This window comes from Chlorocebus sabaeus, chromosome 21 (genome assembly GCF_047675955.1).
Source record: "Chlorocebus sabaeus isolate Y175 chromosome 21, mChlSab1.0.hap1, whole genome shotgun sequence".
NCBI lineage: Eukaryota > Metazoa > Chordata > Mammalia > Primates > Cercopithecidae > Chlorocebus > Chlorocebus sabaeus.
This window is the reverse complement of record NC_132924.1, coordinates 103,698,139-103,711,197: the sequence shown is the minus strand read 5'-3', so window position 1 is coordinate 103,711,197 and position 13,059 is coordinate 103,698,139. Positions and strand designations below refer to the sequence as shown.

The 13,059-nt window shown below is 41.6% G+C and overlaps 1 protein-coding gene and 1 long non-coding RNA gene across 4 annotated transcripts in view; one reads left to right on the top strand and one right to left on the bottom strand.

The window, feature by feature from the left end:
* The window catches only part of LOC119626148 (uncharacterized), a 173,686-nt gene extending 164,710 nt beyond the window's left edge, over window positions 1–8,976 (bottom strand). For 2 of the 3 annotated variants that reach the window (XR_005242316.2, XR_012090420.1), the window contains exons 1-3: window positions 8,824–8,976; window positions 6,230–6,278; window positions 5,225–5,244 (exon numbers count right to left, since the gene is read on the bottom strand). This is a non-coding gene — a long non-coding RNA (uncharacterized lncRNA). The remainder of the gene's footprint in view (window positions 1–5,224; window positions 5,245–6,229; window positions 6,279–8,823) is intronic. The other variant, XR_012090419.1, reaches the window with a different exon arrangement.
* Window positions 8,977–8,998: 22 nt separating this feature from the next.
* Window positions 8,999–12,767, top strand: KLF14 (KLF transcription factor 14). Its single transcript, XM_007982949.3, has one exon. It carries the CDS (start codon window positions 9,174–9,176, stop codon window positions 10,143–10,145), a length of 972 nt encoding a protein of 323 aa, XP_007981140.2. The 5' UTR covers window positions 8,999–9,173; the 3' UTR covers window positions 10,146–12,767.
* The last annotated feature ends 292 nt before the right edge of the window (window positions 12,768–13,059 follow it).

The following is a 13,059-nucleotide window of genomic DNA, read 5'->3' as shown; positions in this document are numbered from 1 at the left end:
ACTGCAGAATCTTAACATCATCCACTTTTTTTTCTGTCTCATATAAACATCTCAGTTGGGCCTTTGCTCTCAGTCTCATTGCATAAAAATATTTTCCAATTATTTGCTATGTGCCTTTACTGTCTATGTGCGCACAACACTACAGGCACTGAAAAAGTGTTTGAAATTCATCAAAGAAAAGCTCATCTGTTTTTCATAAGGTCACATATAGTTCATTTAGACTTGAAATTAACATGAGTGTGAATGTCACAGGAAAGAAGTTCAGCGGATCTAGAAGAAACCTGACAGCTAAGAACATAGAGGTTTTATCAAGAATGGAAATTAAACTTTAAAAAATTAGATATTAAATGATTAGATTTCCTAGAATATAAATCTTTGTTTTTATAGTTTGACACAAAACAAGCAGTTTTAATTATATTTAGATAACATCTTATGATCATTATACTAAAAAACTATTAAATAAATGATTATATATGGCATTTTGAAAAACTCTACTGAGAGTTAGAATTCCTGTTCTCCAGAAACATACATATAAAAATACGTAGCTTTAAAAAATCCCTTTTATCCTGTTGCCCAGTCAGGGATATAGCTGGACTTCACTGAACTATAAAAATATCAGACTATCCTGGCTACTCAGGAGGCTGAGGCAGGAGGATCATTTGAGCCTAGTCTGGGCAACGTGGTGAGACTCTGTCTCAAAAAAAAAAAAAAAAAAAGCATCTGACTCAGATCCAAGAGCCAACTCAGCTTCCCTATCTCCAAGTCTCCAAAAGCAAACTCCCAATTTCCACCTCCTATATCCTGCTTCATCTAAAGCCATCCCCATCTCAAAATAGAAAGCATATTCTTCCAGTTACTGGGCTGAAATCCTTGCAGTCATTCATGAATCCTCACGTTCTCTTATATCCTACATCCAACACCTTAGCAGATATCTCTCACTCTAGCTCCAAACAACATCCCGGATCTGACCACACCTCACCACCTTCACTGGTCTAAACCACCATCATCTTTGTCCTGGATTTCTGCAGTGGCATATTAACTGGTCTCCTGCTTCCACTCTTGTTTGCCATTGAGTCTACTAGCCACACAGCAACCAAGGTGAATCAGTCCTCCTTAAGACTTCCCATGTTCCTCTCCACATTGTTTACAAGGCCCTACATGACCTGCCTCCCACTCAGCCCAGTCCCTGAACTCATGCTTCCCTTCCCTGTGCCAGACAGAATAATAGTTCCCCACAGATGTCCAGATCCTAATACCCAGAACTCAGATGGAATAAAAGCTACTAATTAGCTGATCTTGAGATGGGGAGATTATATTGGATTCAAGTGGGACCAATGCAATCAGAAGGGTTCTTACTAGCAGAAATAAGAGGGAGAAGAGTAGATCAGATTTACGCAAATCAGAGAATGATTCCACCCATCATTGCTGCCTTTACAGAGGAAGGAAGGGGTCCAAGAGACAGCTACTTCTAGAAGCCAGAAAAGGGCAAGGAAACGAATTCTCACCCAGGATCTGCAAAGAATATAGTCCTGTTGACCTCTTGATTTTAGCCAGTGAGACTGATTTTGGACTTCTGAACTAAAGAACTGTGAGAAACAGAATTTTTGTGTTTTAGGCCACTAAGTAATTTGTTACAGCAGCTGTAGAAAACTAGTACAAGCCTCTAAGCTACCCAGCACCCCACATACTTCATGCTTCAAAACTTTCGCACTTCCTATTTTTCTCTTAGATTTCTCTAAGACTACTCCCTTCGGTTCACTACATCAGAACGGTCTTGCCTAACCCCCGCACATAAAATACCCCCTTTCAGAACTTGCTATCTCACTGCCCCTGTTTTATTGTTCTCCACAGCATCTGTCACTGAATATCTGAAATACTATGAATTTACTTACTTGCTTGTTATCAGGCTCTCTCACCAGGATGTAAGCTCCATGAGGGCAGAAACTGCTTTGTTCACTGCTCTATCACCAGTGCCTAAAACGATGCTAGGTGAAGAACAGGCATCCAATAAACATTTGTTAAATCAATGAATGCCTGTGTAAAAGAAGGGACACAGTTTAGATTATGGGTGTTAGGATTCTCAGAGGAAGTGAAAATGGATGAATGACGCATAGGAATTATTAAGGCAAAAAGTGAAGGCAAGAGCAGTTTAGGTTTAAGGAGCAGCATATGCAAAGATTTTACAGTGTGAGCGTTCGAGGAACTAGTGTTTTCAAAGGCCAATGTAAGCTGGAATACAGTGACTGAGTAGGAGGTCGTATAGAAAGGTATATAGGAGCCAGATCATTGCCCATCATTTTGAATTTGTCTTAACTGTGATAGGAAGGTTCTGATAACTTCATCATGCAGCAACTATATGGGGAAGACGCTGGAATGGAGCAAGAGTGAGGTAGTGGAACTAGTTAAGGGAACCCAGTATTAAGATAGTTTGACCAAAAGCTGACGTTGATTTGGATTAGGGTACTGGCAGGAAAAAATGAGAAAACAGATGGTCAAGACACATTTTCAAAGCAGAATAACCAAACTTGAAGGTTAATTAAATGTGGGGGCTGATGGAGAGGGAAGTGTCAAGAATGACCCCAGTTTCCTGGTTTAAGGAGCAGGAATAGATGAAAGTGCTGTGTACTGAGACAGGGAAGAATACAGTAAGAGTAGATTAGGGGTAGAATTTGACTTTTTAATCTACTGTTTGAAATATCAATGAGACATTCCAGGAAGGCTAGGGAGCTGTCAAGTAGTTAAGACTCCCTGACATCTCTGGAAAAGAGATCTGGGCTAAAGATTATAAAATTTATAAGTTCTTGGGATACAGGTGTACTTAAGTCATGGAAAATGTTTAAAATTACCTAGAGAGAGTGGGTAGAATTGAGAGAAGAAAACCTAGGATAGAGTTCTGGAGAAGTTTAAATTTTAGAGATTAGGTAAAGAGGTAGAATGAGTAATTAAGACTTAAACTGTTAAGGAACAGTTAGAAAGATGAAGAAAGCCCAAAAGAATGTAGTATCACAGAAGCCAAAAGATGAGAATGTTTCAAGGATTGCTCAACTGCTCTGAGAGTTCTAGTTATTTGAGGATTGAATTTAGCAACAAAGGGGTCAATGTTAATTTTTTTCTCCTTTTGAGAAAAGAAAGCTTTGAAAATTATAGTAAAGTATGTATAATAAAAAATTTCTCACTTTACCCATTTTTAAATGTACAGTTCAGTAGTGTTAAGGACATTTACATTGTGTGGTGCATCAATGTTGACCCTGACAAGAATTTCTGTAGCAAAGTGAGGGCTCGATATTGAAGCAAACTTAATAATCCACGGGGGTAAGGAAGTGGTGACAGAACATATTCAGCACTTTAGAAATTTGGCTTTCATGGGCAACCTAGCTATGCAGCAGTAGCTAGAAGAGAAAAGAGAGTCGAGAGAGATAGAGGGATATTTTTTAACTGAAGGTATTAATCCATTATTGAATGTTGATTCAAATTATTCTGTACAGAAGAAAACACAGATGATATTGGAGAGAGAAAAAGTATGTTATGGATTGTGAATCATGAGAAAGCAAGAGACAATGGAGCTAGAACTAGAACAGACTAGCTTTTGCCAAAAGGCAGGAAGGAGACTGGCAACAGATGCAAAGAGGTGTGCAGTATTTCTAGGAATGTTGAATGTCTGGGATGAATAATCATAAATGAATGGTAATAGTAATCTGTCAGTTTGTATATTCCTACTCATCTCTTCTACAATATTTATGTAACCCCTACTATGTACATGCCCTGAACTACCTGTGACCAAGGGAATAGACCAGTCAGCTGTTCAAGGCCTTCAGGAACATCTCTTTGATGTGGTTCCTGGAAGCTTCCGAATGGGCTTGGGAGAGATAACATTTTGGTAACATTTACTTCAAAGCCACAGTATATGCTGCATTAAAAAATTACCCTTATTCTACTTTTCCAATTATACTTCTAGATCCAATTCCTGAGAGGTTACACAATGACCGCTGGTTACAGAATAGTTCAAGTGATACAATGCCAGGGAAATCCGGGGACAGCACCCTTCCAAAAATTTCATATTTCAGAAATCACAGTGGAATTATAAAGTATTTAGCACTGAATGGCAATAAAAGCACTACTTTAAAAACTTGCGGGATACAGATAAAGCAACCGAAATTTCTCTTTAAGGGAAATTTATAGCCCTTAATTATATATTACAAAATAAGAAATACTGGAAATTAATTGATAGGTATTTAACTTGAAAAGCACTTAAGGTGCTAAGGGATAACACACTAAACTCAATGAAAATGTAAGTGAGGGATTAATAAAAATAAATATAGATATTAAACAAATATATACATTTTAAAAGAAACAGATATATGATCAACAAGAAGATATATGATCTTCTTATTTGTAATGACTACACATAAACTTCTATAAGTTTGTCTAAATATACAGACAAATCTTTGTTAAGACAAAAAAGAAAAAATAGAGAATTCACAAATATATGACATCAATAATGAAAAATAGGATATAACTACAGACACCATAAAGAATTTTTAAAGAGAATACCATGAACCATATACCAACATTTTAAAGGTTTAAATGTAGTATGTAATTTTTTAGGAAAAAGATGTGAATCATCAAAATTGATTGAAAAAATAGAAAACTGAAAGAAACCAACAAACATTAGAGAAATTAAATTGAATTTTCAAAATATGATAGTTTCACAGAGGAGATTTACCAAATAGATAAGGAACAAATCATACCTATCTCATCCAAACTGTCACAGAATATAGAAAAAAGAAAGAAATTTCCAAATGCATTTTCCTTCTTGCACAAAGTGCAAGAAAGGAAAGTTTTAAACCAATGTCACTTATGAACAGAGATGCTAAAATAAAATACATGAAGCACTATATTAATAAATAACAGTACATTAAGGCAAAGCAGGGTTTAACTCAGGAAAGCAAGGGGAGGTTCACATCAGAAATATCTATCAATATGACCTGTCACATTAACATAGCAAAGATAAAACCTGTAATCATCTCGGTATTTTTAGAAAAAGCATTTAACAACATTTCAATATTCATTTCATGGTTTAACAATATTCCTACTTTAAGCATAAATGGGATAGAAGGAAACTGATAAAGGGTTTCCACCAAAGACTTACAACAAATATCATAATTATGACACATGAGAAACATTTTCAATGAGATAAAAATAGGAAAACAATGCTTGTACTCACCCTTACTATTTCATGTTATACTGAAGGTGCCAGCCCATCCAAGGAGAGAAGAAAGGGAAAAATGTATTAGGGGTGTTATTTATAGATAATATTATAATCTACATGAAAACACAAGAGAATCTACAAATAAACTAACTAATAAGTTCAGCATGTTTGCCAACATTATCTAACACTTAAGGTTATTCCAAAATCTACAGGATCTCTACCAACGACAGTAGCAGCAATGACCAATTTAAACATTTAATAGAAAAGAAATCTCACTTATAATATCAGCAAAAGCTGTAAGGTACAATAGGAATAAGTCTAACAAAGAGGTATAAGAGTTTTATAAGCAAATTATAAAATGTTATTGACATTTAAAAATCAGAATAATATTAATGTACTAGGTGGTTCAATTTTTAAAGTTGTCATAGCGCCCCAATTTTAACCTATAAATATAACTAAGCAAAATACCAAAAGAGTTTTTCAATGCAACTTGACAAACTAACGCTAAAGTTAGTATAAAAGAAGTCCAAAAATAGTCTATACATTCATGAAATTAATAAAGCAGATTCTACAGTTATCAACATGAGTGGCTCTCAAAATCACATTGAGGGAGAAAAGCAAGTTGCAAAATGATATGTACATTACCTAACAATTTTTTAAATGAACAAAGAGAGGATATGCCCTTCTACACATCAAGATTTACAGAGCCATAGTAATTAAGACCATAGTATTGGGTCAAATTTGGTTTGATCAGTAGAATAGGACAAACTAGAAACATATCCATGAACACATAGAAATTTAATTTACAATCATGGTGGCATTACACACTAATAAGGACACAAAGGACTGTTCAGTAAATCAGGTTACCACACGCCTTCCATATGGGGGTTGGGGGAAAAGGGAGGAGTAAAATTATTAAATTCCTACTTTACACCATTAAAAAAAAATAAGTCCCAGAGAGATCAATCTCATGTGTAGAAAGCAAAACTTTAAAACATTAAGGAAGACATAAGAGGCTACCTTTATGCATCAGGTATGGAGAGGTTTCTTTAATAATCCACAAATGACACTATAAAGAAAGAGATCAATGAATATGAGTACATTTTAAATTTTCTATAGTACAAAAGACATCAAAAGCAATTAAAAGACAAGCCACAGACTGAGACAATATATTTAATGTTTATACACATGAATTCCTACAAATCAGGAGGAAAAAAGATAAAACATACATGATCCAATGAAAAAAATGAACGAGGACTGTGAAAAAACAAATCTCAGACTTGGAAACCTCAATAACCAATACACATATGGGAAAAAAAATGCTTAATTTCACTAGCAGTGAGGGAAATTCAAATGAAACAACAAGATACTGTTTTTTAAAATAATCAAATTGGCAGGAATAATAAAAGTCTGAATCTAGAAACTGTTGAAGATCATGTGAGGGAAACATGAACTGTCATACACTGCTGATGGTTGTGCAAATTGAACCATTTGGCAGTCTCTCACAAAACTGAAAATGTGTGTGGAGCCCGGCAATTCTCCATCTAGGTAGATACATAGAGAAATTCTCACATATGTGCAAAGGAAACATGTACAAGTAGTACCAAAATATTGACAGCAGTTTAATATTCATCAATAGGGGAATGAATAAACAGGACACATTTGTATGCATGGATCTACAATATAGCAATTAAAATGAATGAACTGGATATATTTATCAACACGAAGAGAAAAAATAAAAACACACCATGAAGGAAAAAAACAAGTCCAAGAATAATATGTACAGTCTAATACCATGTTTGTACATTTAAAAAAATCATTTAAACCAATATTCTGCATTTTATAGGTTCACATTCAGTTAAAGTGTAAAACCCAGATTGGAAAGTTACATACCAAATTCATGTCAGTGTTTGCCTTTGGGGAAAAGGGTGGAGAATGGTATTGGGGGCAGTACAAGGGGAACTTCAATTTTATCGGAAATGTTGAATACTTAATAGATCTGAGGGCGACATGACAAAATGTTAACATATTAATTATATGAGACAGGTATATGGGAGCTTGTAATGTTCTCTCTGCATTTTAAACATCTTCACATTTTTTCTAAATAATAAAACCAAAACAGCTAGTAAATCACTCTATCTCTGATAGATTTTAATGCGTAGATAAATGAACAGTTAATCGTCTAGAGGAACTTCAGAAAAATTAACTGTTTTGCAATGGAATCGCCTTAAAAATAGTAACACTGACAATATTATTTAAAAACTGCTGAAATGAATAAAGTAGATTCTATAGGTGTCAACCTGGATAGTTGTCACAATCACATTGAGGGAGAAAAGTTACAAAATGATATGTATACTAGTGAACCATTTACTTAAAAATTTTAATAAATAAACATGGTATATACATATATTTACATATATAATTAGGTAATAAGGGTATCAAAACAAATGCAGATTAAGTAGCCACTTTATAATACTAATTACGTAGAAAAGTGAAGAGGGAGAAAGGTGAATGGGACTGGGGAGGGAAATAAAGTGGCATTCAACTCTATCTGTAATGTTTAATATAAATAAAAACACGAAACAACTATAACAAAAATTTCACATTTGATTATCCTAGGCAGTAAATACATGAAAGTATGTTATTCTTGCTGCATACGTATTAATTTTCAAAAGAAAAAGTACTTAAGAACTACAAATAAAATGCACATAATTCACTCATAAAAGCTTGTATACATCAAAAACTAAGATACGACTATTTTTAGAAATTATCCTGTTTGTTTTTCTATGTGGTTTTACATTTTTAAAAAGAAAAACGAGGGAAAAAATGAAAGCAATGAAGACACGTAAAAGAAACCGTACATGCATTTGATTATAAAAAAGGCAAACCTCCACAATCACAAAACACCATATGAGCATTCTATGTCATGTGCTGCATTTCCTTACTTTTAACTTTTGTCAAAAGCAAATTACAAGAGACTGCCTAATTGGAAACGTGACTTTCTATTATTAAAATGGTGGGAGTCCATTTTAATGTGTTTATCTCGCCGCTAGACTATAATTTATATTTCAGCGTTTAAATTTGTTTGGATGCCAGTGACAGGTTAATGCAGTTTAAACATGCATTTTTCTTTCGTTGGCTGAACAGTTAAATCGTTACCTAAAGGATTTTAAGTTTCAATTTCAACCGGGAGAGGATTCTTTGCTTTTCCAAGGTTAAAACTGTTTCTGGTTCGAGATGCTATTAATTAATGGCTACGTAGCGGATCTATTTAGGGAACTGCTCCCGGCCCCCGGGTTCACAGTTGAGCTGCTCAATGAGAAAACTTTTTTTGCTACAGACTTGGGGATATTTGCAATTTAGCCTGACAGCGGCGAACGGGGAGTGAAATGGAATTCCAGACCACTTCGCTAACAATCGCAATTATGAACCGAAAGACATGTCAGGTATTAGCCATTTTTTTCCTTAAAAAAAAAAAAAAAAAAAAAACTTTCTGGGACTCCGCGGGACACCCAGCTGGCGACGGACCAGCGGACGGCGAGCCGGGGGGAGGGGGGGCGAGGCCGCGGCAGCCCAGAAGTTCCGACCGGGGAGTTTCGCTCCGTTACCATTACCTGGCTCGCCGGCAGAAGAAAGAACGCGGAGACAAGATAATTTCTGAGGCTGTTAAACATGACTTAGCCGGGGGGCCGCGCGTTCCGAGGGGGTGTCCTGCGGGCCGGGGCGGGCCTCCGCCGCCCCCGCGGGCTCCGGTGCGTCAGGGGCGCGTCAGGCGGGGCGGGCTCCGCGCGGGCGGCGGCGGCAGCGGCTGCTGCGGCGGCGGCGGCGGCAGCGGGCTGCGGGCGGCGCGCACCCGGCCTCCTGCTTCTCGCTCCGAGGCTGCGGGACGGACGCTCCGGGGAACTCCCTAGCCCGCGGCCGGCCGCGTTCGGACGGCGCTAGCCGGCGGCCGGGCGGTCCCAGCATGTCGGCCGCCGTGGCGTGCCTGGACTACTTCGCCGCCGAGTGCCTGGTGTCCATGTCCGCTGGCGCCGTGGTTCACCACCGCCCGCCGGACCCCGAGGGTGCGGGCGGAGCCGCAGGCTCGGAGGTGGGTGCGGCGCCGCCGGAGTCCGCTCTGCCGGGTCCGGGGCCACCGGGGCCCGCGTCGGTTCCCCCTCTCCCGCAGGTCCCCGCCCCCAGCCCCGGCGCGGGCGGCGCCGCGCCCCACCTGCTGGCTGCAGGCGTTTGGGAGGACTTGCGCGGCAGCTCTGGCGAGAGCTCCTGGGAGAATTCGGGGGAAGCTCCACGCGCCTCGTCCGGCTTCTCCGACCCGATCCCGTGCTCCGACCAGACCCCGTGCTCCGAGCTGGCTCCCGCCTCCGGCGCCGCGGCGGTCTGCGCTCCCGAGAGCTCCTCCGGTGAGCCCGCTGTCCCGAGCGCGCCTGCCGCCCCGGGCGCACCAGCAGCCTCTGCTGGGGTCTCTGGAGGGGCCCTAGGGGCCGGCCCCGCCCCCGTCGCGGATCAGGTGCCCCGGAGGAGGCCTGTCACACCTGCTGCCAAGCGCCACCAATGCCCCTTCCCGGGCTGCAGCAAAGCCTATTACAAGTCGTCGCACCTCAAGTCTCACCAGCGTACCCACACGGGTGAGCGTCCTTTCTCCTGCGACTGGCTCGACTGCGACAAGAAGTTTACGCGTTCCGACGAGCTGGCCCGCCACTACAGGACGCACACGGGCGAGAAGCGCTTCTCCTGCCCCCTCTGCCCCAAGCAGTTCTCCCGGAGCGACCACCTGACCAAACACGCTCGCCGCCACCCAACCTATCATCCAGATATGATCGAGTACCGGGGGCGTCGTCGCACTCCCCGCGTCGACCCGCCACTCGCCAGCGAGGTGGAAAGCTCCGCCTCCGGCTCCGGCCCCGGCCCGGCGCCCAGCTTCACCACCTGCCTGTAGGACAGTCATTGCTGTCAGTCTTACCCTCAAGGATGATCCCCCAGGCGGTTGTCCCTGCCTTCTCTCTGCCCATCCCCCTTTCCCAGAGTCATTACACCAAGGCACAGACTGGTTCCTCTGCTTTGAGGGTGGGTCCAGGCAGACATGTGGACTCTGGGGAGGTACTGGGGGCCGGAAAATAGCGGGAATTCTTGCAACGCGTATATCATCCTAAAAGTGGGGTTTGCCTCAAGACAGCCCCCGGGAACTGATAAGAAGGGATGAACTCCGGTACTCTCCGGAGTACTGAAGATTCTCCCCTCCCAGGAACCAGGGATGTGAAACTGGAATTCTCAGATGCCTGAGGAGCTCCCAGTCTCAAAGGACTCTGGTGTCTCACCCATCCACCAGGGCGGACCTTGGAGAGGGTGTCAGGGGTGGCAGTCTTGGAGATGTCCAGGACTGGGATGGTGAGAGGCCTTTGGAAACAGAAATGATTTCTATTTCTGTAAACAGCAATGTTTACTAATTTATTTTTAGCATCTTTTAAATAGGGATTCCAGGTTGATGGGAGGCTAATGCCCTCCACTCCCCCAATTGCCCCAGCTACCTCTGCTAGGAGAGGCCACATAAGCTCCATGTAGATGTGTGGCTGGGAGATGCTTCTTGATGTCTGGGGTGTGAGTCTGTTTGCAGGTCCTATTGCATGATTTGGAACCCTGCGCTTGCGTCGTAGCCCTTCTCCCCATTTCGATTCCTCCTTGAGGATGGTAACTTCCTGGCTCACTCTCACGCTGAGATTGGTTAAACAATTTGAAAACAACCGTAAAGGCACCAGAAAGAAAAGGGTGGTCCAGACTAGTTCTCTCTTCACTCAGAAAACTCAAGCGACCTTAAGGTTGGGCGGGGCCCAAAACAAGCCCGTTCATAACCATTGATAACTTTCAGGGAAATAGAGGCGTGTGGACACAGCTGCCCCACCTTATGTAATCTCAGGAGTGGTAGATTCTGTTCATTTCCTAATGGCTAACTAGGGGGTTATTTCCCTCAGAGTCTGCAGATTTTTGTTTCTGAAACAGGTGAGTTGGTAGATGGGAGAGGGAAGGGTAACAGACTGGTTTCTTTCAAGGAGCTGGCTGCCTTGGATTTGAGGAAGGAGTAGCGAGGTGATAAGTATTATCAAATAGGAGGACCTTTCTCCTCTGACCATATAGTCCCTCCAAGTTATATCCTCAGGGCCCCTCTCCCAATAAGAAGGAATCAGACATCAACAGTATTTGTTTTTTCTGTATGTGTCTCTGCTGCTGTGGATGAAATCATTGACCACTCTGCTTGTGTATGTGTGAATGTGTATATATGTGACCCTTTCTTTGGAGATGAGGCTGAAAGGCACTTCCTGCCCTGGGAGATCCCCTCTGACACCCTCCTGAATATTTTGCAATAGTCCGTCACTGACATTTGGGGAAGATGCTGTCATCTCATAGGACCCTAACAGGCACCTGGTTAAACAAACTGCTTTCCCCTATTTTGCAGATGAGGATACTGAAGACTAGATAAGCTCAAAGTCATATGCTGGGTTGCTGGGAAGAGCCATGACTAGAACTTAGGTGTCTGGCCTGCTAAATGACTCTTTCCGTCACACTTGGTTACCCCATCTCTTCCTCCTCTCTGGGACCTTAGTCCCTCCCTCCCTCCCTTTTCTGTATTGCTTCTATGTACCTTCACATGTTGATTGAACCCTTTGCCTATTGTGTTTGACCCAAAAGCCCTTTTCTTAACAGGTTACTTTCCCTCCCTTCACACCATGTTGACATAAAGTGAGAATAACTTTTTGGCATCGTAGGAGAGACTTTCTCTTTGGACATGCTAGGTTAATTTTCAGTGTGAATTCCCTTCTTTTTCTGGTCCTGGGCATTCCAGCATCCTCAAGAGAGTGAATGATACAAACATGGCATTGGGACTCTACTAAGTGCTCCTACACTAAATGAGGGAGGGGTCCTTAGAAAGGACCCAAAGAGTATGGCCTATGACCCTGAAGAGGTTCAGTATTTCCCAATGAAGGCTAAGCAGGGAAGGTAAAACTGTTGAGTTACCTGTGGGAGGAGAAGGCCCCCATTGTGAGAGTGATTTTTGGTGGTGAAAGGAGTCCTCTCTTTGCTCTGTTTGTCTCTTCAGCTAGGGCTGGATAGCTAGGGCACTGTGGGTCCTATTGAAGACTATTGTTTCCTCTTTGTCCTTTTCAGTTGAAGATCTGCCATTGGGCAAGTGGACCAAAGAAACTAACAGGAATTTCCACTAACCATTCTGAAACTGGTTTCAAGAAAGCTTGGCTTTTCCAATCACCCGTTGATAAATAACTTTTGATTCTCAAGCTCCCAAATAGTGTCCTTATTTGGGTTCTTGTACATTGGGGACTTTTATCTGGGGATGGCCTCGAGAATCTCAATGTGACATGTCTTTCATTGGTAAAACTGACTCCTCCCAGGTCTTGAGGTGGTGGGGAAGGAGATACTCTGGATATACATCGGAGTAGCCAGATACAAGGTTTTTAGGTGGGTCTTTCTTGTTCTGAGTATTGTTGTTACCTTTTTCACTCCAGCAACCAGAGAGTTCTTAAGGAGTAGTTAGTGAAATGCCATGAAAAGGGCTTCCTAATTTTATTGGTGTTTCTTTGGTTTCTTTTTGTTAATCAGATGGTGCTCAATGAGTGAGTACATATGGGGATTGGTTGGGGTCAGATTGAACCTCTGAGCCCTTGCCCCATCCCTGCCATCCCCAGTTCTGATGTAGGAATGACCCAGTAGCAGAAACTATTCATAGACCTCTTCCTGAAATATGGGTTGTAGGCTGGGGATGAGTTCTAGGTCAGACCTTGGGTGTGAGGGAGTTGGATCCCCTGCTTCTGCTGGGAGAATGTGAAGAATACAGGCTTTGC